Source organism: Trachurus trachurus (assembly GCF_905171665.1).
Source record: "Trachurus trachurus genome assembly, chromosome: 5".
NCBI classification, from domain to species: Eukaryota; Metazoa; Chordata; class Actinopteri; order Carangiformes; family Carangidae; genus Trachurus; species Trachurus trachurus.
In genome coordinates, this window is record NC_139896.1 from 35,655,001 (window position 1) to 35,680,667 (window position 25,667).

The window sequence follows — 25,667 nt, forward strand, 5'->3', positions numbered from 1 at the left end:
TATGTGTGAAATATAGCATGTTTCTCTCTGGATTGAAATCTGTTGTTTTATTCAGTTATATTTAGTTCTTCTTAGGCATTCACTTCACTTTATTTCAGACAGAAAAAGAGAAAGTCATAAGATAGAGTCTAAAATAGTATCACTTCAATTAATGATGGCTCTCAGATGTGTTTCGTAGATGGGAAAATGATTGGTTTTGTGCCGTGCGTCAGAGTGATGGCAATTTTGTTATTTGTCACAGATTTTCTGAATAGCAAGAAGGTTTAGAAGCATTGCTAAAAATGCAGATGTCGCACTGGATCAAATGTGTTTTCATCCAGACTGGGTCAAAATGCAAGTGGGGTTATTAAATGCACAGATGGCTTTAGAATGATGTCAACGCGTTAGCTCTACAGATATCATATATAATCAGGATAACATATTTCACACCATGATCTGCAAAATAGGTATTATTCATATATTTTATTATTTAGAGCTGAAGCAGTTTGGGTTTTTATTAAAAATAAACCACAGTGTCCAGAACAGGTTGAACTTGATTAATTCAAGTTCAACCTGCTCTGCTGTACTTTTTGCCCACCTTAAAAAGAGAAACCCTCGGTGCATGGTCACCCATTTGTCTTGGTCATAACATCAACATCAACAACCCTTGCATGTCAGCTTGAAATATGAATTCCCCTCCCTGTCCCTGAATGCTGTGTATACTATATCGACATCTGTGGAGCTTGTGGCCATCTTGCCGCGGGCATTTGATGTAGATTTTCTCAAAGACTTCTTTGGGGATTGTTCATATGGTCTAGGGCCAGAACTGAGAATTGAATGATGGATACTTCACTACTTCAAGTGACTCTCTTTGGCCTCGTATATATTGGTCTGTGCCACACTGATCAAGAAATGTGTCTGCAGTGCCCAAGGCACTGGGGACCTTAAAGGTGCGTCCGTGTCAGTGCCTTGTGAATTACCAAGCTGCCAAAAGGGGGGTGGGTGAGGCGGGGGAGGGCTGGAGGTAAAGGGGCCAAATTGTAACAGATTGCCAACCCTAAGCCCCTGCCCTTAAGCAAAAAATGGACTTTAGGGATGAGGGTGCCAGTCACAGCATAATTGATGCTGGGCTGTGTACAGGGTAAGTCCCATCTGCCACTGTCTGCTATTTGGGAGACAAAAAAAAGAGCTTTCCCTTTTGTCCTGTCTCGACTGAGCCTTCAAACTGTGCTGGCAAAATCCTCTCTTCTGTCCCCCTTGTCCTCATTATAAACACAAAGCTGTAAGTCCAAGCCTGGTTTACCCTCAGAGAGCGGCTGCCTGGGGAGAGGCTGCATGGGGAAAGCCATATACGGCTATGACATATCATATTTCCTATCATATGGGAATAGAGCAGCAGGAAAAAAAGCACAACCCTCTCTAAGTTCTCAAATCGGTGTCTTCAGAGGAGTATCTCTGTGTAATTTTCCCTCCTCAGCGAGTGGTGTGTGAGATGATTTTATGTGGATGTTTCTGAACTAGGTTATTATGGGTGGTCCTTATCTTTCACAGGTAGACTGCCGTATTATGTCCACTTTAGAGTAGGCCACTCGCTCGACAGCTGCCATCGCTCAGCCAAGCGTCAGTGAAACCGTCTGTTTTCACAGACAAGAACACGGCAACATGTTTCTCACTCTTCCGCCCAACAACACACACACACACACACACATACACACATGTCCAAGCAGGCAGGCATGTAGCATATGCGCTCTCTGCATTTTCAGCAACATTGCTATGATTAATGCACTTCAGAACTAGGGAACTTGTTCAATGTGACACAAGCTTTTGTCTCTGTGTGTCATCCCCCCTTCCTCTTCCTGACAGCCACCAGTCTCTCTCTCTCTCGCTACCTACCAGCTACCGCTCACTGGTTGGCTCGGGCAGGAGGATGCGATATGAGCTGACAGCACAGTAATAATCCATGCAAATTAACAGGGTGGGGTGTAAATGCAAATGCTAAAAGCACAATAGAAAAGTGATTAAAAAGCATTTCAGTGTCTTTTATCTCGCCGTGCTGCTCGTGCTGGGGAATATGGGCTTTTCAAAAGCAGCAGACGTAGGTATGGGGGACTTTTTCCCAGTGAACATTTCAACATGTCTTTTTTTCTCCCCTCTTCAGAGGACTTAACTTTGATTGTTTTTTTTCCAGCTGTCTTTTATCTACCCCACTGCCACAATCATAGTCCATCCAACTGTGAGACTTCTCAAAATAAGGGATATAAGCTGTTTGGCAGTGTTTTATGTTTCACTCAGCTTAACTTAGTCTGGAATGCATGTATCTCTCTCCCACTCACAGGAGGAAACTACACACACATCCTGCTTCATATGCATATGTGAATATGTGTTTACTCAAATATGAATTTACATATACCTCTGTGAGTAAGAACCTTTGAGCCTTTGAGCACAACAGTGGTTAAGGCATATGTTGTGCATTAGCAAAATGTTTTTTTTTGGGTGGTCAAAATCATATCCTAAAGCCTACGAGCAAAATTGAGATCATAGGATTGACTCAAGAATGAACCTGTAAACTTCCATCTAAGACTCCACTGGGACGTATAATAGATGAACGAGTCAATTACAGTAACATTTTCAATTTCCGGTTGCTGAACTTGCAGTGTTTCTATTTACACTCTTCATGCCTAACCTTTCACTTGTGCGTATTTGGTTGGGGCCAATCACAGTATGGGAGCAGCCAAGCTGTACACAGCCTTATTCTTAAGTTTCCAGTGTCACTCCGGAAGACGTATGTTTTTGCCTTGAGCACATAATTGAGTGGTACACTAAACGCACATGAATTAGTCTTGGTGGCATTGGTGCAGAGCCGTATAGACAAGTGAATGAGTGATGCAAACGGAAAAGGACAACACATATCACATGGTAGTGCTGTGTGCAAGGTGAGCTGACTGAGTGCTGCAGTGAGGATGTTCCTCAGCTAAAGTAAGAGGCTTGAAGCTAATTCGTCAGCTAGCACTGGCTGCTGTTAAAGGGATAGTTCACTCAAAATTGAAATTTCACTCATTATTTACTCACCCTCATGTGGACTAAGGGCTGGGAGAAGTTTCAGAGTCCTCCATGGCTTCTCTGAGTTACAGGGGGTCTCGGCGTAGCAGTGCATGTCCATCAGTGGCGGACTGGCACCAAAAAGAGGCCCTGGCCATTTTGACAGAGAGAGGCCACATTGCCTTCTCAGGTCATGGTGGGGGGGGGGGGTTGCACAATGGTTTGCACAGATAAGTCTTAAAATGTGTGCAACACCTTCTCATCACAATCCACGCGGCATTTGGCTACAGTACAGAGATCAGCTGTTATTAAAATCTCAACTCATCAATAACAGGATCACGATATTAGACCACCACTCACATTACACAACAAACAATTAATCCACACTCAAACCGAAGCAACAATAATGTTAACTGTACTCACACAAGCTATTATTACAAGGTATAGCCTACAACAGATATGACAGGTAACCTCCTGTGTGTGTGTGTGTGTGTGTGTGTGTGTGTGCGTGCGTGCGTGCGTGCGTGCGTGCGTGTGCGTGCGTGCGTGCGTGCGTGCGTGCATGTAAGAAAGAGAGGGGGAGAGAGAGATAAAGTAAAACCTGCTAGCTGTTAGCTACCGTAGCTCAGGCGTTGGTCTCCGTCAGGTAAAAGCTGCCGTTTATTCCTCAAATTAAGTTTAAAAAGTTGTTGAGCCTCTCCGGTAGTGTTATCCATCACTGCAGTTGAAATACCCGCTAAACTGCTGGACTCAAAAACCGAGGGGGCGTCTGTTTGTTTACAATTCAGGAAGGCAACGTGAACGCCGCTCACACTTGGAGTTACGCAATGAGGCAGCGTAGCCTCCCTTATGGTACAGACACACCAACTCCGTCAACCGACGTTCAGTCAACGGATTCCATTCATGTCTATGTGGAGCAGGAGCTCCGGCCGGGCGGGGCAGATGGATACAGCAGGAGGAGTTGACGGCCCCGTCGCCGTATGTGAATTTGCATAAAGTTCGATAGATTGAACTTTATGCAAATGAGGTCCGTCCAACGCAATGCGGCCGGCTCCAGAAACTTCGTTCAAACTATCAAACTAGGCGGTGTTGATCAAATATAAATCCAGATTCTGTTACTGCACTACACATTTCCCGCCTCAAATGTTTTCAGAAACATACTTTAGTGTGTTGTTTACTGTAAAATGAGATCGTTTGTGACCCGGCCGCCATGTTGGAAACGGCAGAGCGAAACTCAAGCTCGGCACTACGTCACATAAACGTCACATAGTCCTGCCCACTCGCCGGAGCGCTCGCCGGTCCGATGTGGCCGGAACCGTCGCCGACGGAGTTGGTGTGTCTGTACCATTAGCGTACAAGTCTGGGGGGGCCAGATACCGTACGGGCAGGAGAGCCAGAGCAGCTCTGTGCCTCTCTGAAATACAACGAGACGGCGAGTGGCTTCTACGGCCGCTGCCTGGCCGGACGTAAACTCATTGAGTCCCCTGACCGCACGTCCCTGCTTAAGAGCAGTGTGTGTGTCTCTGTGTGTGTGTGTGTGTGCGTGCGTGATTGAATGAGTGAGACAACCTACAGTAAGCCCCCTCTCCACCCCTTAGAATAAGTTTTAATGTTGAAACATGTTAAGAGTTAGTTTTGTGTTAGTCCATGACATAATTTGCGGCCGCCTATTAACGCAGCCGCTCCGCTTTATTTATTTAGCCTATTCATTTATTTATTTATTTGCAGCTGCGGCCGCATCACCAGGCAGCCACAGTGGCATTTGCCCACATTGCCCAATGGCCAGTCCGTCCCTGATGTCCATACAATGGTTGCAAATGGATACCAACTGTCTTTGTAACAAAAAGACACACCAAAAATACGTCCATGCTGCTCGTATGTAATGTCCCTCTTGTATTGACGCCACTGACGCCGGCGCAAATCTCGCGAGATTTGGACGGACCAGGAAGAGAAGCTTCCGCTACAAAACAAGCTTGAAATATAGACTTATTTAATTTTTTTCGGGACAATTTCGCATTTCGGGGCTTCAATACAAGACGGACATTACATACGAGCAGCATGGAGGTATTTGGATGTTTTTTGGTGTGTCTTTTTGTTACGAAGACAGTTGGTATCCATTTGCAACCGTTATATGGACATGCACTGCTACGCCGAGACCCCCTGTAACTCAGAGAAGCCACGGAGGACTTCTCCCAGCCCTTAGTCCACATGAGGGGGAGTAGATAATGAGTGCAATTTAAATTTTGGGTGAACTATTCTTTTAACTAGTAGGGCTTTCACACTGGTTCTGGTTCCCAAACCCAATTTTGCGCGTTCAGACCAAAAGAATAACAGGTTCGGTATCTGAAAAGTTGGTTCTCAAGGGAACCAAGAAATAGTTGGTTCTTTCCTGGGAACCATGACATCATCAGTGGGCGTGTCATATTTTAGCCTGTGAAGACGAGCAGGAAGAAGGAGAAGGTAGTGACTGACAACATGGAGAAAAATAATGTGTCGCGGTCTGCTAAGGAAGCTAAATGTTTAGTGGTGATTTGGGCATCGACAGAATTTCAAGAAAAGCTAGAAAGCAGAACAAGAGAGAACAAGTTGCATGAATTTCCCTCTGGGGCTTAAAAGTAAGTAAAGTAATTTTTTTATCTTTGAACTCTGGGAAGAGATGGACCAAGGTTGGGTCCACTCCAACACCAGACCAAATAATGAATAAACTTAAAAAAACTGAAGAAGGATTACAGAGACAGCAAAAAAGCTAAATGCAGGGTAATGCAGGGTAACATACGCCCACTTTGGTTCCACTTAAACTGATGTGAATGCGGGCTGGTTCACCAGAAAGCACCATGGTTCTGAGACTCCAGAACGGAACCAGAGCTAGAACCAGAACCAGAACCAGAACCAGAACCAGAACCAGAACCGTGTCTGTCTGAAAGCAAAGTGTCTCTGTGCAAGTGAGCGTGTCCTGATCCCTGACCTCTGGAGGGGGAATTGAACTAAAAAGTGTCTCTGAGCGTTAACAAAAACATGGAACTTCAAGAGGCGGTGGGTCGAGTCTTACAAAATGTGCTACATCACCTTAACGCATGGTGTTTTCTGTTTTCTGTTTCTCCTCTCCCTACACCATGGCTGTCTCTCCGTTCCAGATGTGTGTGTTTCAGACATGAAAAGAAAGTGATCTTTCATGTGTTGCCAAGTGGAAGGAAATATTTTGTAGATGTTCTTTTGGGTCCACTTGTGTCTTTTCCTGTCTGTAGTATAATTTCAAATTTCAACTCTAAAGAACCTCTTCAAATTCAGACATAAAATTGTTTTGCATATTGATGACACTGTGTCACCTCAAGGTCCTCTAGCCAATATATGATCACATATCCAGGATGCATGGGGGACAAACGAGGACACGACATTTGATTCATTTACTCTACAGTACCTGCCTCAGAGAAGTCAAATCCAATAGTGCATTTTTTAAGTGTGAACATGGATATAAATAAACAGCTATTCTTACAGATGTTAATGAAAATTAGCCTTTGAAAGCTTTATTAGAGACTAATGTCTGCAGTGGAGTGTTCAGAACCAATGTTCTTTTGTGACTAAATGGCACATCCACACAGGACAGTTGGTGACTCAAGCACAAGTCGTCCATAAAAGCTAATATGCAGTAAACAAAGAAGAAGAAAAAGAGCAGTAGCAGGCAGTCGTGAGCTGTCTGAAATTGAAAACTTTGGCTAAATGACTGCGCTAATGTTCCTTTTGTGATTGCTATTTAAATTGACTTCTAGTTTAATTTTCGGGCCAAAGATTAGCTGCTGCTTCCGTAGTCCAGTCTTCACCTGTAGGAATCAGCTCATTTGAAACTAAATCTACAATGTCATTTATGAGATCACTGCAGAACAATGAATCTATATTTTGGTGGTCAACCTTTTTTTTTTTTTACCCACTAATTTTATTGGAGTTACACGGGGGACTGGAGCGTATTCCCCATCATAGAGAGGCAGGGAACCCCACAGGGAAATGGGGAAGTCTTCAGTCAGGAGACGAACACAAACCAAATATCTATCAGCAATTTAAACGTCCAGAATAATGTACGTAGATGATAGCTTCGCTTCTTGTTAAGCACGTGCACTCGTTCAAGACCATTTGTCAAGGAAGTGATCCAACTAATTCAGCAGTTGGATGTGTTAATAGCACACACGTGAAATGCTTTGCTCTATCATGTATCTTGGTGAAAGCGTTCTAAATTCATGCTGATTACTTTGGGACCCAGGGCAAAAAGTACAGCTTCATCAAATACTTACCACTGAATTACTGTCAGTGGAGGTAAGCTGAGGATGACCTTGGTGCCTTCTCGTTGCTGCTCTCCCCACACACGCCACCTTCCCCCACTATAAATAAACCCCCAGAGATGTGGACTCGAGGCCAGGTTGCTTAGTACAAGGGGATGTTGGGAGTGTTTCTTGTGAGTCCAGCTGTCTCCAGAGCTCTAAATCCCTTAATTATGAGGCCTGGGAAAGCAGTCTCTCGGGAGCATTAAACGTGCTCCTGTTCTGCACATTCACCAATCCCATTTGCAGATTTTTCTTCTTTGGAAAGATAGCAGGGTAATGGTGCTTGAGGATATAGAAGAAAAGGGAGGTGGTAAAGGAGATATGGAGAGAGAGAGGGATCATTATTGATGTAACTGGCACAGTAGCGTTACCAGGGACAAGTAAATGCTGCTTTTAATGCCGCGGTGTGCAAGTGTGCTCTGAACATTTGAAATAGAATGAAAGGCTCATGGGACCACTGAGCTCACATTTTTACATATTTGCAGTGTCCTGCTTTTAAAAAATATTATGGAGCATAGCCAGCAGTTCACACTGTACATGTTTGGCAAAGGTATCTGAGGATTTTCATCTTTAGACCAAATTATGGTACTGTCAGGTGAAAACCCAAGAAGAATTAGGAAGTTCTAGCTGGATAAATTGTTGTAAATTGTTGTAACCTTCCAAAAGAGAGCGTGATCCCATGAGGGTTAGAGAATTACTCAAATTAGAGAGGATAAAGATGTAGCCCCTTAAAGAGGAACTACGAAAGATTTGCACCTTAATTAAACAGCTTCTCAGTAATTGTGATGATTAAATGACTTGTTACGGGGAGAATGGAGGCTCTCTGCCTTCCCCCTAGCATCTCTTGGCCCAAAACCAACCTTGCAAGATCAGCGCCTCTGACCCGGTGTCCTAGATTTCGTCTCACGAGAAACATGGACTGATTTACGGCACTACAACACAAAGTTGGTAATCCGTAATCTCTTGCCCCCCTCAGTGGGCATCACTCCATCGGCTTCATTGAAAACAAATGCACATGGGTGAGTTTTTACAACAGTGTAAATATGCACTCTGAAACAAAACAGCAAAAAGGTGGACCTTTCCCCTTTACTGTAAAACATGTAGTGGGATATACAAATGTCTTGTTTCTCTCAGACAGGAAGCAAAGCAAAAAAATATAGTGGCCAAAAGTTTTCAGTCAATTCTGAAGATAGGGGGAAAAAATATGTGCTAATCAGAATGCCAGAGACACAGTGCTGAAAGACATTTGCCTGTAGCTGCACAGTTTTCATTATGTAAAGGAAAGAGAGAGAAGCTGTGGAGAGAATTTGGAATTTTCATATATGTACTTGAATCTTTTGGCTCTTTAAAGGAACTACCAGAGGAATGTCAAAGATATTGACATTTATTTTTTTCTCCCCTAAAAGTCTATTTGCTTTTGATTGTTTTTTCCTTTTTTTATGATTATTTGCATAAGACTTTTACATAATGCTTAGCAAAACTTGACTGTGGTGACATTCATAACTCTTTCTGCTCCTGTTTGGTATAAGCACTGTATCAACATCAACATACAAGACAAGTAACCTTGTCAAGTGAGAAATTTAATTATGTATGTGCTGTTTTCAGATGATTGGTATGCAGGCCTTATAGCAGACGCCCACATTTACACACCCAGCAGACAGCTTTAAAATCACCAACTGCAACCAGCAAAAAGAGAAAGAAAATAAATAAATAAACAAGGGAAACATTTTCAGCTCGACTTTTAACAAGTGGGCGAAGTGAGAGCTGCTATTAAATGAGGTATGAAAGGCTTAGACTCTATCTCCATCATCACAGACAAGCATCTTAATCCAACACAGCTCCGTCGTGTTGCTGCGCACACTGTATGGTTTTAATCATGTCAGATACTTCACCAGGGCTCACTCCTGTTTTGTTTGCCTTTGACTCCTTTTAGGTGCCTCTACCCCCCCACCCCCCTTCACCCCACAGAGTAGAAAACAATAGAGCATCAGAATCAATACGCCGCTCCCCAGAACTAACTTGACTGTGTTGAATTCTTTATCTTTGCATTTACAAGGTTGCGTTAGTGATTTTATTCAAACTAAACAAAGCATCTTGTTACTACCGCTTTGAAGAAGTACTTGTCTGGGGGATTATCAATACTTATCAGTCAAGTGGAAACTTTGCAATTTGACAGTAATTATTTTTAATCTAATGAGATTGGATTTTGTGAGCTTAGCTTTGTCTAAATTGAATGTCTGTGTGTGGCTCGGTGTGTTTAGAAACTGCAGATTGCTGCAGTTGTCCTTTTCTCTCTTTGCTCACGGTTGCTAATGTTGTGAAAATGAATCATAACATTTAACTGCGTTGTATAGCGGGACTCGAAGCACAGGACTTCAGCAAAGCTTTTACAAAGTGCATAATGCTGCTTTATTGAATACAGCAATCAATACCATCCATAAAGTCAGATAGTTTTTTTTTTCATTTATTGTCTCTGATTTTAGAGCAGCTTCACCGCTCCAGAGGTGCCTCACCACTTGACACAACCTCTGTAACGAGCACTCGAGCGTGATTGGTCAGGAACAGGACACCTCTGACAGCTTGTCATATGCCAGGTTGAGACAGGCTTGTCAGTAAGATAATGGAATGTTCTAAGGTTAATTTACAACCATATGAATCCCATCAATAAGCAATTAAGAGGTGTGGAAACACGGAGGCGCCCAGGCCAGCAGCTAAAACCCCCACCAGCCCCCGCCTGCTTTTAATCAATTAATTGCTGTGACATGTCTGTTTAAAAGGGCTTGATGGATTTACACATAAAAGTGAAGCATGGACCTTTCTTATTGCCGTACCTCTCTTACAGCATGGCTTGTGGATTCAGATGAGGAAACGTTGCTTCTCTCTCCTCACGCAGCTTTTGACAGATTTCATAAATGTTCCTTATTCTTATTGTCGGAGGCCTAAAAGGTTCTTTAAAGCCCCATTATGTGACTTATTTGGCTTTTTATTAGCAAAAATCAAAAATGTCTTTCATAAATACGTATTTCACTGAAGTGGAATCACACCTGCATACAAATGAAAGCTTTCTGGTACCTTAGAATGAGTTGTTACAAGTCGTTACAAATACATAAGTGGGCGACGCACCGAACCGAGGCGGCCATGTTGCATCGCCATTTTTTACGTTGAGTGGCAGCGTGACCGTAGGTAACCATAGAAACTCAGCGGAGCTGTCGGCTCGGGGAGAACGTTTTCCAGGTAGCGCCTGTTAAAGGGACAATGAGGAGTTTCTATTTGGTTATAAAAATGTCTCATGTTAATGTGGATGAATCTACGCTACCCACACTTGTTAACTCATTGAGTGCCGCGCTCCTTTCCAAAGTTTGTCAGTGTGTCACAGCCTCTCGCCGCGGATCTGTCGGCCACAGCGGCTCGGGAACACCGGTTGGCTCCATTTTAAATATATTGTTTTGTCTCTATCGTTATTTTGTTATTTTAATTAATGTAGGAAATGCTGGGCGAGCCGACCAGCGTTTCCTTACTTTCGGTTTCGCGGAAGCTGCCCGGTGAGTCATGAGAATAACGCCGCCGAATCGCCGTTTATGGTCGGAACTACGGCGGTATGTGATCGTCTTCGAACCTCTGACTTTAATTCTTAATGAATGAAAACATTCTTGGCAATATGTCCATCTTGCGCCAGTCCAAGAATTTCACCATGCGCGCAGAGGCTCATGGTAAATGTAGTATGAAAAACACTTCACTTTCCAAAACTCCTCATTGTCCCTTTAAAACTGTCACCACTGTGTAGTGTGAGGAAGGATGGAGGCACTGGTGTTGCATTCAGGTGCAGTCAGGCAGACGGCCGTCAGCAAACCAACCGGATGTCATTTTACTCCACGAGAGAAAGACGGTAAAACGTTGGTCAGGTAAACAATACCACATCACCATGACAACATATTGTCACACCTGTATTGTTTTGCCTCGTGCTGGTGGACCACTTGTTTACATAGACGCTTGTTTATCCTGTTACATGCAGCGTCTGTTGTCTGTCTGACGTCTGCCCCATTTCACGTGAATGCAACATCAAGAATACGTTCAGATATGATGGGGGGAATTCCTACATATTATACCTTTAAAACGCTGCACTGCCAAATCTGGAGAGAAATAATACGTCATACAACTGTTCAATGCCTGCGCACGAGGCTGCATGAAAAGCCTGTAGACATGTAGGATGTGAAGAGTACATGTAAAACTCATCTGCATCTTAAACCCTCCTGAGCCGGTATGATGAAAAGGTGCCTCATCTAAATTCAGCTGGTCATCACCTGCTGCAGTGTCGTCGGTTAGAATTTGCTCATTGATATGTTCCTCAGAACCAGGTCTATGAAGTATTCACGTTTATGTTTAAGCCAACCATACAAAGACTAGAGCCACTGCATGTTGAACAGCTGATTTTCCGAGGGATGTTGGGAGATTTCCATTCATCACCTCCTCCTCCTCCTCCTCCTCCTCCTCCTCCTCCTCCTCCTCCTCCTCCTCCTCCTCCCGCTGCTGCTCTATAATGCTGTGAAGTCTCGATCGCATGTTTTCCCTTTACACTACCATGACATACTTGGTGGGATCCCTGGAGAGATTCAGACAGAGGGTTAGTGATAAGATATGTATGAGATTTTCTACCTTATCAGCCTCATCCGACTCACATGAGCCCTGGGGAGTTTGAACACACTGTCCCAACCATTCAGTTACCATTTTAAGTGGAGATTCTCTCAGCGGGTTCTTGCTTTCTTTTGAAAATAGATAATGTGCATAAGACAAAGCAGTTCTGATGATTTGTTTTTAGTCAGTTTTATTTTAAACATCTGTGCACAACAACATTGCTCCCTTGCTTTTTCTCTGCACTTTCTTGGTCTCTGTTGCCAATGCTCCATCTATACTGTAGCCTACGTACAACCTGAAAATGACACTTCATCACAGAATAACTGCACAGAGAAAAGGGAAAGCGGATGTTTTCCAGGGGGCTCGAGGAATATCTGAGGTTGCATTTTGTGTCTATCAAATGTGTAGAGGGATGTTGATTCACAGAGCTTTTGTCCTGTCCTCCACAGCGCCTCCAAACAACATTTCAGTGGTGGCAGAGAACACTCCAGCCCCATTCAGTCGATACCAAGCCCAGAATTTCACTCTGGTCTGCACGGCCAAGGGAGGGAAGCCGGCCCCATCGGTGAGTTGATTCCTAAACCTTGCTGCCTGTTTTTGACATTCCAGTAAAATGCTCTGACAGTGGCACAATAAGCCTCAACCTATTAGGCCTGTAACGATACACGTGTCGAAACTGAAACCGCGACACTCTAAGACACGAAGCTGTGTCGCCAATGAAATGTCAGAACCGCGACACACCCATTCCAACGCTCCGTGTCAGTTTTTTTGTTTTTCCCCCTGGCTTTATGGCACAAACGGCAAGTTTGTTTCCTAAACTTAAATAGTCTCCGCAATGGAGTTAAGTTCTGTTTATTTTTAACTGTATTTTGTTTGAGAAAAGAGAATAGTTTCTCTGTTTTTAATTTATTATTGTTATAATTAGAGCTTTTTTTCCCTGCGACCAATCGACCAATGAGATTTTGGTTGGCTATTTGGGTGAAGTTATAATTGTTATTTTTATATATTGTTGTTATAATAAATAATCCAGTTTTTGCTACCAAAATCTCTTCTTTTTTTAACCTTAAAAAATTAGAATTGAATTGAATCGTGTATCGAACTGTGGGTTAGAAATCGAGATACGAATCGAATCGTGACTTTGGTGTATCGTTACAGGCCTACAACCTATAGGTATCCACTTCAAGTTCCACTCAGATAATGTGTTGCTGCAGTCATTTAGAGTAGCTGTCACCAGTGCGGCTGTTACCTTCATTACAGATTGACCTGTGATTGATTACCAGCACTAATTTAGTCATGCAATGTAGTCATTAAAAAGGTAGATCAGATTTAGGAAACAGACACATTAGCGTTATTGATGGTCACATTCCAGGTGATTAATCTAATCATTGTGACATGACGGTAATGATTTCTCACCAGAGTGTTACTGTACTGTACACCGACATACATGAACATGCAGAGACACACCAACGCGCACGTGCAATCAAGCACACACGTGTGCTGTTCACAACTTTTGGAGGTAAAGGCACATTATCTGCAGCATATGCTCCGTGTGTTCGGTGGCATATGGGCTTATGGACGCTGTTTGAGAGCAGTCACTCGCTGTTTGTTCCCACCGGGTCATTAATCATTGTCCATGGGTGTATGATAATAGACTCTAGACCCCGAGCACACCCATCTCCTGCAATTATGAGCCCAGTGAGAGGTGAAAACAAGGTGAATATGATTTCCGCCTCTCAGGTACTTCCTGGTTGATAGTGTGAAGAGTGAGGTTCCCCCCTGTTGTGATTTCACAGGGAGCCTTAAGCCATTAAAGCTCAGCACTGCTGGATCCTTTTTTCCAAGGCTTAATGGAGGAGGGGAGATCTGAGAGGTTTCAGCTGGTCAGTAAGCCCCGGACCGCCTCCGTGTCACCGGCCAAGTCACATTCCCGATAATTAACTTTTGTCATTGACTCAGCAAGGTAATGATCCAGGACACTAACTTGCCATAATAACAAAAAATGTAGTTGAAGAATCAGAAAAGAACTGCTTTTGGTCAAAGACATATTAATGATTTTAGAGTGCAGAGAAACATTTCTCTGCAAAGACAGTTTAAGGTCATTTCAATCCAGCAGCTTTATCACCCAAGATGGTTGTTTACGCATCGATGCAATCCAAAGAAGCAATCTGTTTTACATACTATACAAGGTCCTTTCATTGTTAAATAGAAAGTATTGTTAAAAAGTTCCAAGGAAATGCATCAACCACAATGTATCATTCAAACCAGGAATACAAAGTAGGATAATGCAGATAATAGTGTTGGTGCGTCAAGGAAATATCAAGTTGAGAAGATATTGCGGGGATTACACATTAAACATTAGCTTTTTAGTATAAAGGTGCCGTGCTGTATATTAAGAGAAAGGAATATAACCGAGAATATGAAAACAGAAAGCTATTACAGCTCCAGGATCGGTGAAAGTGGCAGTAATGGAGTAAAAGCCCAGAATTAATTAAAAATAATGAGCTATGTGGGCTGTCTGTGGATCAGACAGGAGAGTATAGGTATTTTGAACTTGTATCACTGTGATTTTTCACTTCACCGTTGAGGTTCAGCCCTGGGACAAATCCATTTTAAAACAAAATACATTCACAGGAGTTTTCTGGACAGTAATCTTAAGGGAAACACTGAATCCTCTATCTTCCTAAATATAACAAGACATGTCCCCCACATCTTCAGATTGGCTTATTTTGTTACTAGAGTGGTTTTTGGAACCAGTTGTATTTTATCAGAGAAACAGAGACAACACTGTTACACTCACACAGGTGTTCTCAGTTACAGGACTCTGTTTTGGGTGGAGCTCCAGCCAAAGTCAGCTAACTCCAAATTTTGTTTCTGTTTCTGTTTTTTTTTTCCTAAGTTTGTTCTAGCCTGGCAGAATGAAAACTAACAGGAGAGCCAGAAGTTAGTCGAGCACAGTTTGCTCACTCCCACACAGTCCTGAGAAGAGGTTTAATCAGCCAATATAAGAAAACAGCTGCGTGTGAAGGGCCTGTAATGTTCCCAGTGCTCTCACAGCATGGAAATGATTTGAAAAAATTATTTCCATGATTCACTGTGTGAGTGGGAAAACTATTGGAGAAAAATTGACTTCTGCATCTTGCACTTTAGTGGTTGGATAAAAACTAATTTAAGTCTCATGCTGCATCCTATAGGAAAACAGACGGCGTGTTTACACCAAAATGATACAAGATCTAAAGTGGAGTCTGCCGACACAGAAAGTTGAGAAAGAAAGCGTTTCTAACTTGGAATCTGCGGGGAGTTGATCATGGCTTGTCAAATTTGCCTTATACTGTTGGACTGAATCAAAACCCAGTAAACAAACTCTGACAGGTTTCATGGATAGATTTTCAGAAGTATATTCTCACCAGACGCTGCAGTCCTGCAAACTCTCAACTCTTTAATCTCCTTTGAGATCTTACACCGTGGTCCATAGAGTAAGCCGCGGGAAATATTCATTTGTAAATGACAAGGAAAAAAGTTCAGTCCTCAGAGAAGAGATCGAGCTGGCTTTCATATTTTTTGTTTGGTATACAGTTCTCTCCGTGCTCTAAGTTGTTACTCATGTATCAGAGCAGATTATCTCTGTAGCAAACTGTGTTTAGTGGTTAAATGTGGTCAAGTGATTCACAGTGAAGTGCTAGCTTATTTAAAACCGTAGAAGCAAAACTTTTGCTGTTGGAGTCCTAATGGTTTTCAAAAGGGATGACTGCAAATTAAAATAACATACTGCTGTTGTGATGCTATTCTCAATTATTATATAGCCCGCATATTATTACAGCTGAGTTGATCCCCATTCAGTTTTAAAGAGGAGCACAGATATTACATTTAAACTGTGACCATTTGTTCTATTTATGCCGTTGTCCATGGTCACGCTGCATAACAAAACCTCATTATTAGGTTTGTAAGTATTTGCTTGAATGTTGCTGCTTTGGCCCAGTTATGTGACTGCAACTTCAAACAGCTCCCTTTCCTTTTTGATGAAACTCATTTAGTTTTTGTCGGTACTGCTGCCCGGGGGCTTGTTGCAAAATGAGCTGTTGTCAGCTCTATTTTCAATGTCATATCATTGCAAGCCTGCTCTCAATAGTGGCTCACTACTTACAAAGAATTTAGCTGATTTATTGAGCCACCGTTGAACTGCTACTAAATATGGCCATTGTGTGGTATTTCTCACGCTAAATTGTCTTTGTTTCTGGTGTAGTGCAGTAAATATGTCAGTAGACTGAATATAAAGATTACCCTGCATGTAACATGTGTTGAAGATACTCTATAGCTACCTTATTTTGTGTTTCATAGCATCAGCCACTATTTAACAAAATGAGGTTTAAATGAGATGCAGAATAACATTAGGGTGATAAAACTGACATTAGTTTATAGAAAGGTGAAAAAATAAACAGTTATGCTTTATGCAGTTATTGCTTGATTTGGGATATTTTTTATTCCAAGGTCTTCATTTGACAGGGATACTAAAGGAGTTTTAAACCGGTACAAATACGCAGAAACAACCAAACAGTTTAACTTTAATAGATAAATAATATATTTAATAAAATACTAGATAATCATTGCCAGACACAGACACAGGCCCCCTCTGAAAAAATGCCCTCAACTCTTTGTGTTTCAGGTCATTTCATTCAATGTGCTATGATTTTATTTCTATTTCCTGAGAAGCAGCCACGGCCAGCCTTGTCATAGTAAGCTGTGCTGAGAACATGGCTGCTGTTCTAACATAGATAGAGAGCAGAGAAATAGGTAGGGAAGACAAAGAGCTGCTGATTATGCTGCAGATCAGCCAGAAACCCCTGCAAGTAATTAAAACAAAACAGCCGCTGAGGCTAAACAATGTTTGTTCTGTAAATGTTATTTTTATCATCACATTTTCAAATTGTCTTGTATTTTTAATATTTAAAAATAAGTGATGTTAAATTAACGGATAAAAAAATACAAACAAACAAAAAACCTTAAAAAAAAAGATAATAATGAGCCAACATCAAAAAAAGGGGGTGAAGGAGAAAACTCAGCATCAGCATGTAAGACTCTCACAGCTACTTTCCTCTCATTAACTCATCTCTACCTGAGTTTTATGGACAGAACAAATAAGTCTTAGCTCTTCCACTACGCTTTGAGCTCATAAACATGCTCCACACTTACATTCTGGCACAGTGTCAGAGATGACTACAGCCTTGACTTCATCTTTTTGTATGAAGGTGCAATGAGTGCTTTTATACAACATTAAATGTAACATTTCTTTCACCCTAAACAAAGACATAAGCTTTGTGTTTGTTTAGATAAATTTGCTTTGGCCCTCCACAAAGAAAAGATGATGTTGCTATGCAACATCCTTTTGCATCCGTCTGGTTTCCAATGTAATGTCTGACACTTCATTCTGGCTTATGTGGATGTTTGAAAGCATTGAAGTTCATACAACACTGCCGCTGCTGCATGTCTACTTACACTCATTTTAAAAGGACTTTTAGAAGTCTGGTGCTGTGCCTTGTTCAGGCTCATTTTGTTCTTTTTATTGGTTCTTCAAATGTCACAACAGGATTGAATTAAGGAAAATTAACATGTAGGATGCGCCAGGACCGTCAGTGATGTTAAATGGTTTGGATGTTTTTCTTTTATTTCAAACAAAAGAAGACGCTTAAAAAGGTGACAGTGTCTGAAATTTGTTTCAGCATTTAATTAAAAGCAGTAGCCTGAGTCTAGACCTCTGACTCACACACATCTTTTATGTTGTCCATATAGATCTGCTGTTGTCCTCAATGGCACCCAGTAGCCTATTGGAACTAGCCACATAGCTACATAGCTAGCTACCTAGCAACAAATAACAACTTACATAATTAGTATTAAACTATTGGAGATTTATTTTTGATAGCAGCTCCCAGTTCAACATCATTAGGAGTGGCTGCATGATGGGGTGGTTGTGGCAAGACATACAATATGGTATGGTCACAAAGGAGTTCTCATGTAGCATTAAAAAACAACAATGCATATTGTTGCCATGGTTACTCCCTGCCTAATAGACTAGTCTTCCATTCACTTTGATTCAATACGAGGTGTTGTGATGTTGAGAAACGTCATGTGTCATTTCATGTGGCCCAGAATCCTGTCATGCCCCAAATGATCTGTCCTCTGCTCCCGTCAATTAAATATTCCAGCATTCATGCAACATGTGATGTTAGTAGCTACAGTGTCACCGGTTGCACAGCAGCAGAGTAGCATCGCTGCGTACACACTGGATTCACTGTATTCACACATAATCATGCTTTGTGAAGTTTAGGCAGCTTGTATTAGGCTACGTCACTGCACACATTTTGTAAATTCATAAATTCTTCACCAATCTTTGGAGGTGCCAAACGTGCTAAATTCCTTCAGTGCGGCTTTGACAGAGCTGGATATAATGGACTGCATGTGTTAAAAGTGTCTGGTATTATGTTTCAAGATCTGTCAGTATCTGATGCCACTGAAGCAAGCCGGTGACGTATCAATAATAGCTCCCCAGTGCCACTCATTAGAACATCCTCAGAGTACAAGCAAGCACTGATTGAAAAGAGGAAAGATAATGACAGTTAATAATAAGAGGGAAAGCTGATTAAGTCATGGCCAGGATCCTTCTCTCTGCGTCTCTCCTTTTGCTGGCCCCTTTTCTCTTCCTCCTCTATTTTTCTGAATCATTCTGTCACCATGAAAATTACCGCCTTGTCCTTTTGACACCGCCATGATTAATTGCAGCAGCACAAAGGTGTATATGGACCAATGCATGATTGTTGCGTTTTCAAAAAAGGTTTCGGATTTAAGATGTTGGTGAGGTGGGGGAGGCTTGGCAGCGTGCAGAGTGCAGGTGCTTTCATCCCTGTCTATTCACAGGGAAAATGCAAAAACCCTTCTCATGCCATCCCAGCTTAATTTCACCACTGCCGTGGCATTGTGTATGGGCTACTGCTTAGAATTACATCTCTGTCTTTTTTTCTCCGCTAATTCATTTCAGAATGAAGTAAGTGGTTTGTGTCTGGTTTCATTGTCTGCACATATTGGACTATGAAGTATTTGGGGATTTATAACAGAGGCGTGATTGATAATCACTTTATTCCATGCAGTAACACAGTCTGTAAGAGAACAATACAACAGCAATGCCAAAAACACTCAGAAATCCCCTTTTACATGAGAGCGAGCACGACTTTCCAAGTCCGACAGCAGCACGACGTAATACCTCACAAGCCAATTAGTTGATTAAAGACAATAGTCATTTTGAACCTTCCTTTTGCTAAACTACTAATGCTTTGTGAGAAAATTCAACATTCAAACAGGCTATCGCACAAGACGAGGAATCGTGCAATGAGGCTCAATGTACTGTTCAATAATCATTTTTATTTCATTATATTTGATTAAACAAAATTCTGAATTATGAATATGCAGTGGATGCCTGATAATCGAATGAAAGGCAACTCATCTACAGCAGTAGCCAACAAAAGGGCCCATGTCATTTTATGAAATGCAACCATTTATTAGAGACATGTATCATAGTGAGAGACATCCTCAGTGTTATTTTGGCAGCTTTATAATCACTTGTCGAGAAAAAAAAGAAAAAGATTTAGTGTTTGCTACCCCATTTGGACGGAATGAAAGAAGTGATGTTTCCTGTTATCTCTGCCTGTCAAACAAGGGAATGTGGGAAATGAGATTTTAGCAAATTAGTAGGTAGCTTAAAGGAATACAGACCAAGTTTAAAGTGATGACAGATGTCTCCTTAGTTGTGCTTAGATTTTACGATGAATTGCAGATTGGTTCATATTAATATTTACAAAGATACGGGGTCCTGGCAGCTCATTTTGTTGTCACACGCAGCACACAATCTCCCTCTTCCTTCTTACTTGGCTGTCCAGTAAATTCAGAAATGCCACCAAAAAAAAAGATCAAAGCATATTTCAACATTTTAAAAGATGACAGATCGTGGCCTTGTAGAACAGCACGCTACCCACTCCAGAAACATGATTTTTTAGGCAATAATTGAATAATTCATTATTGTTATTTATATATTTAACAGTAAAGTGCTCATTTTTCACACTTGTCTAATTTATTACCATGGTGATTGTGGCTGCTGAATGATGTTCAACGCAATGTGATACACTTGTCTAAAAGTATCATAAAGCAGTTTTTCTGGTGAAACATCCGCCACAAAGCACAGAAACATTACCATAACATACTGTATGTACTAAGAGGAAGAGTCATAATCAACACTGACTGTAACACATGACTCAGTTCACACAAGTCCTGCTCCGAATATATATCTGTCTGTTTATGTCCATGTCTGCTGTGTTTCCACAGCCATTAATTATAAGGGATTGGTTCCTAGTAATGAAAGGGGAAATGAAATAGGAGCAGAACTGCAGGATAATGACATAGAAATAACACTTCACTCTCTCGCCCCGCAGCAACTTATCTGTCATCCCATTCATTCATGTCTTTGATGAAACATTCATTGATTCCTTTTCTTATATATCAAGCAGACAGGTGGCAAAGAAAGATATTTAGTCACGGTGGGATCGCCATGAATAGGTAAACTGATGCTTGATATTTTGCTGGAGGTTACACCTCAATAAGGGATTTATTTCTGACTTCTTCAGAGCACACACACAACATACTGTAGAGCCCCATGCATTACAGTATGTTAAGTCATGGATGTTTAATCAGCATTTCCTTTATGCCTATAAATTAACTTGTCTGATAATGTTTATAGAAACAAATCAGTTATCTCGGCACACTGAATTAATTCCCTATTACAGCAGCCCACAGCCAACACAGGTGTTTTTGTGTACCCGCACCATTTTGTCCAACAAAAGCCACAGAACAGGTGCATGGATCGTTCTAATCCACACTGCTCTCCCTCCACCTGCTGTGATAATTAATGAGGTGTTTTAATACACAGTGAAAAAGCTCCTTCTCTTTGCAAGTTGTCGAGTAGCTGTAGGAATTAGCAGGGGGACGCAACGGGGTCATTGTGCATCTGTTGATGTTTCTACTTCCCATTTCACTATTGGATTTTAAAGTCTGGCCCTACTTGAGTGCATGCAGATAATGGGTGATGGATATTGAACGCTCTCACACGGTGAAATTCAACAGAGTGAGATCTGTTAATCAGTGGAACTTCATTTGCAAATCAGTCCTACGTGCTATGCTGGGCTAAAATAACATTGATTCATACATTTTGAGGACTCTTAATTCCAAAGAATGACTGTAGCTGGCAGTGGTGGAAATAAATCACAGATATGAAGAGCTATTTGTGTTGGTTACCATATGAATACATGATCCAGGCCTCCCTGAGCTAATTTGAAATTAGCATGTGGTACAGTATATAGCTGAATGGTGCATAAGCCCTATACCATTGCACTTCACTGTGTAGCGAACCTTGGCAAGAATAACCTTTTGGACAAGCTGTTGACTTACATTATAGATTTTCCAACAATATCTTGGACTGTATGTGAGTGTGCATTGTACTAATTAAAAACTAAGGTTGTACTTGTAGTCATAGTCATTAGTCATCTTTGAACAATAGATTGCACCAGGGTGAAAGTTCAGAAGTTCTCCAATAAGGGCCATTTATTATCAGACTTGGTTATATAATAACGTGGAATGTGGGAAAAAAAAGTAAAACAAAATGAAAACATGAACTTCAAGTTGTTTCGAGTTTGGTTTTCCTCTAATGAAACATATAATTAAATTTAATGAAAATCTATTGAAATAAACAATAAATGACGATGTGCATCGACCTCGGCAGTTCCTTTCCAAATTGTACAAACAAGAAGCTTTTGATCTGTACTGAAAGAGGACTGCAGGTAGATGGGGCCACAGAGCAGTTCAAGGCTCATAGGTTTTCAACCACGGGACTGACAACAATCAGTCCTGCCTTTGAGCAAGGGTACCAAGCCCCATGTGGATGTGCACCAGCCAGCTCCGATGGCAAGCATTAGAAAGTTTTTAGAGTTGGCTATAAATACTGTGATACAACCCAGCAGCACAACACAGCTTGTAGTATAATGATGTTGCATCTGTCCTGGCAAACATAACCTCAGCAACAAAGGGCCCACACACAGACAGCCTCCATCCATCAAGTAAAGCCACTAAAATAAAGGTTCATTTGAGCAAAAGGAAGAAATATGTCCATTTAAAAGTACATTTCTCCATTCGTAAATAAACATGCGGTGTCCTTTAGAGTTTAATATTTAAGTTTGTTTTATGTCTGTTCATTTGAATTGAACTTGACAGAATTGTCATTTGAAGTATTGAGGAAATAAATACGTATTGTCACACTAAAAGTGAGTAATTTTTCATAGAAAGGGCACTCCATTGTAAAACTGCATTGTGGTCCAGGGATTATAGAATCTATCCGTATTGTGAATGTAAAAATATCATTTGGAGCTATTCCTCAAGAGCTTGGCTTTATCCTCACTTGTTTATACTCATTATTGCTGTTTACCCACTGGAGGCAACAGCCCTAGAGGTGGCATCATATCAAAGCAAGCCCCAACCATCTCCCCACAAAAGCCTCATACAATACAGGCATACACAAGGCAGCGTTTACAATAACGACTCTTTGATCTTTTGGCAAATTGAATTCAAATGACCAAAGGTCGTTGAAGAAGATGCGGATTAAGTGTTCTTTTTTTCAGGAACAAAACAACAACAAAAAAGGAGGCGTATCTGCTCCAAAATATCAACACCACAGGCAGCGACTTCACAACCCGGTTTTAATGCTAATATCTGGAGGTTATATGCTGAAATGGGAGCATGAATTCCCTGTCAGGAGATTAGTCAGCCAAAGTGTTGACAGAGTCATGAAATGGTGAAGAAATTCCTGCAATATTCTGGGGAAACCTTTCATATGGCAGCACCTGACACAGCAGCTGAGCTCACTGAAAATCAGCTCTTGAAGCAGAAATAATCGATACCTTTATGTTCACAATGGGAAAAAGATACAGTAAATGTAATTCAATGCAGACGGTGTTGTTCATGTTGCACAGGATTTTTTTTTTTTTTTTTCAGCTCCGTGTTTTGGTTAAGCAGTTAGTGTTGCTTCATTCTTGCCTCTCTCATCAAGCCCATTTGCAAAATAGGCTTCTATATTCAGAGAGAAAGCTCTGTCAAACCAAATGTTGTGTGCTACTTGCTCGGCAACAAATGGCTGACAGACAAAACTCAGCAACTGGTTGCTGTGCACAGTGGAGCGTTCAGCAGCTAAAGAGCCAGATTTGGTCTTTACGAGTTGGAGACTGAGCTAAAAACAGAGTCAGTCAGTGTTGGATTAAATTTGTCAATGGTGTGTCTGCAGCTTGCTACTGCTGCCCCCTAATGACCACCATGTACTCAACTTTAAAGGGATAGTTCACCCAAAATTCAAATTTCACTCATTATCTACTCACCCTCATGTCGACTAAGAGCTGTGAGAATAGTATTAGCAGTATTTGTCCATATAATGGTTGTCAATGGATACCAACTTTCTTCGTCCAAAAAGACACACCAAAAAACATCCAAATACCTCCATACTGCTCGTCTGTAATGTCCCTCTTGTATTGAAGCCCCGACATGAGAAATTGTTCCGCCGGTCAGTGCAAATCACGAGAGTTTTGCACTGACACAGGAAGAGCAGTGAACCGAGACACTGGGAGCTTCCGCTACAAACAAGCTTAAAATATAGACTTATTTAATTTTTTTTGGAACAATTTCTCATGTCGGGGCTTCAATACAAGAGGGACATTACAGACGAGCAGCATGGAGGTATTTGGATGTTTTCTGGTGTGTCTTTTTGGACAAAGAAAAGTGAGCCCCATTCACAACCATTATATGGACAAATACTGCTGCGCGGACCCCCCCTGTAACTCAGAGAAGGAACGGAGGACTCTGAAAATTCTCACAGCTCTTAGCTGACATGAGGGTGAGTAGATAATGAGTGAAATTTGAATTTTGTGTGAACTATCCCTTTAAGAGTTGTACATTGTTTTTTTGTTTTTTTCTGCCAGCTTTCAGGTAAAATTGTGCTATTTAGTGAGATTTACCTTTCCATTTCTTGTTTCTTCTCCTCCGTCTCCCCATCCATCCGTTTTTCCATTTCATTACTCCTTGTTCTTTCTAAGGTGTACTTCAAGCGTGACGGGGAGCTGATAGAGGTGATCTCCTACACTCAGCCCTCCACCGGTGAGCAGGGAGGGGGCTCAGCGGGAGTCAGGGGAGCTAGGCCGCTCATCAGCAGGGACCTGGATGACACTAAGCTGCAGCGCTCCCTCTCCCTCCTAGACCCCGAGGGCCGGGCAGCCCGTCTGTACACGGAGAGCCCCAAGCGTGTCCACACTCAGGGCCAGCAGGCCGCCGAGCCCAGCCCCGCCACAGAGGTCATCCCAGAGACAGTGGTGAGCCGCGAGTTCCCCCGCTGGGTGCACAGCACGGATCCTCTCTATTACTTCAGCCACAATCACATCCCTCAGAGCGACGGGTCTGTGGTGGTGCAGGCCCGACTCACCTGGACCCTCAACCCTCAGCTGGATAACGATGCCTTGTTCAGCTGCGAGGTCAAGCATCCGGCGCTGTCCATGCCCATGCAGACAGAGGTGACTCTGGGTGAGTATAGGTTCCACACCAGTTCATCGTATTTTTGCATTTTATACTCAGAACCAGGAGAGTGTGTGTGTGTACAGTAAGACAGATCCTGAGTCAAATAATTTAGATCTGCATAACATTAAAGCGCACAAAGAAAAACACGCACTCTCCAAAAAACTTTCAGGAACAAACTGAAGAGGTGCACGGCCAAAAGTTGCACTTAAAGAAAAAGAAGAAAGGCCAGCAGCACTCGTGTCCTTCTCATTGTTTTTATTGCAAACTGCGTCAGCGCTTAAAGCAGAAGAAAGCAGAATGTTTGTGTTAATATAAGTCTTAAATAGTTCTATCTTCCGACAGCAATCACTTCTATAGAGTGTTTGGTCTGAAACACGGGTCTGTCAGTCACTCTGCTCTGCTGTAAGCTGAGGAGAAAACTTTCCTTGTATCCTACAACCTTTATCCAATGAGGAGAGAGAACGGCATAAAGGGGCGGTCCTCTCTGTGTGTGCAGCCAAGGGATGCGCGTGAATGTGGTGACGTAGGGACGAGGACCAACAGATCCATGACGAGGGCGGGGGCTGCTCCATCGGCTGACAAGACATTATGGTGCGTTCAAGGCAACCCGTAACTCGTGTTTTTCCGACCTGTGAAGTCGTACCAGTTCGATCTCGTACGAGTTCACGGGTAGGAAGTTACCAGTGGCCGTTATAGTGACTTTCACAGGCAACAGGTTGGAGAAACGCGAGTTACGGGTTGCCTGGAACGCTACAAAGTTGTAAGTCGTGACTTGAAGCCGTAACTTACGGTTTCAAAAGCCTGCCTGGAACGCAGCATTAGCCAAAACGACCGGATCGCTTACTTCTGCTTTAACACACACATACCGGTTTCTTCCTCAGTGTGCAATATTCAACAGGAAGTGATGTATTTAAATACTCACAGCTGTGGTCAATCACTTGATCGACAAATAACAGTACTCGAGAAGAATAACAACTTCACAATGCAAAAATATTAGAAAAATAGAAACATGTAGAAAAATGTAAAAATGTAACAAATATCCAAAAACCCAGACATCTAAAG

General features: G+C 42.0%; 1 protein-coding gene across 2 annotated transcripts in view; it reads left to right on the forward strand.

Annotated features, from left to right (window-relative positions):
* Positions 1–25,667, forward strand: part of igsf21a (immunoglobin superfamily, member 21a) — a gene marked incomplete at its 3' end in the record, with an annotated part of 215,497 nt that overhangs the window by 171,398 nt on the left and 18,432 nt on the right. For both annotated transcript variants that reach the window (XM_083972308.1, XM_083972309.1), the window contains exons 5-6: positions 12,413–12,528; positions 24,131–24,611. In XM_083972308.1, coding sequence (XP_083828434.1) covers positions 12,413–12,528; positions 24,131–24,611 — 597 coding nt within the window. The remainder of the gene's footprint in view (positions 1–12,412; positions 12,529–24,130; positions 24,612–25,667) is intronic.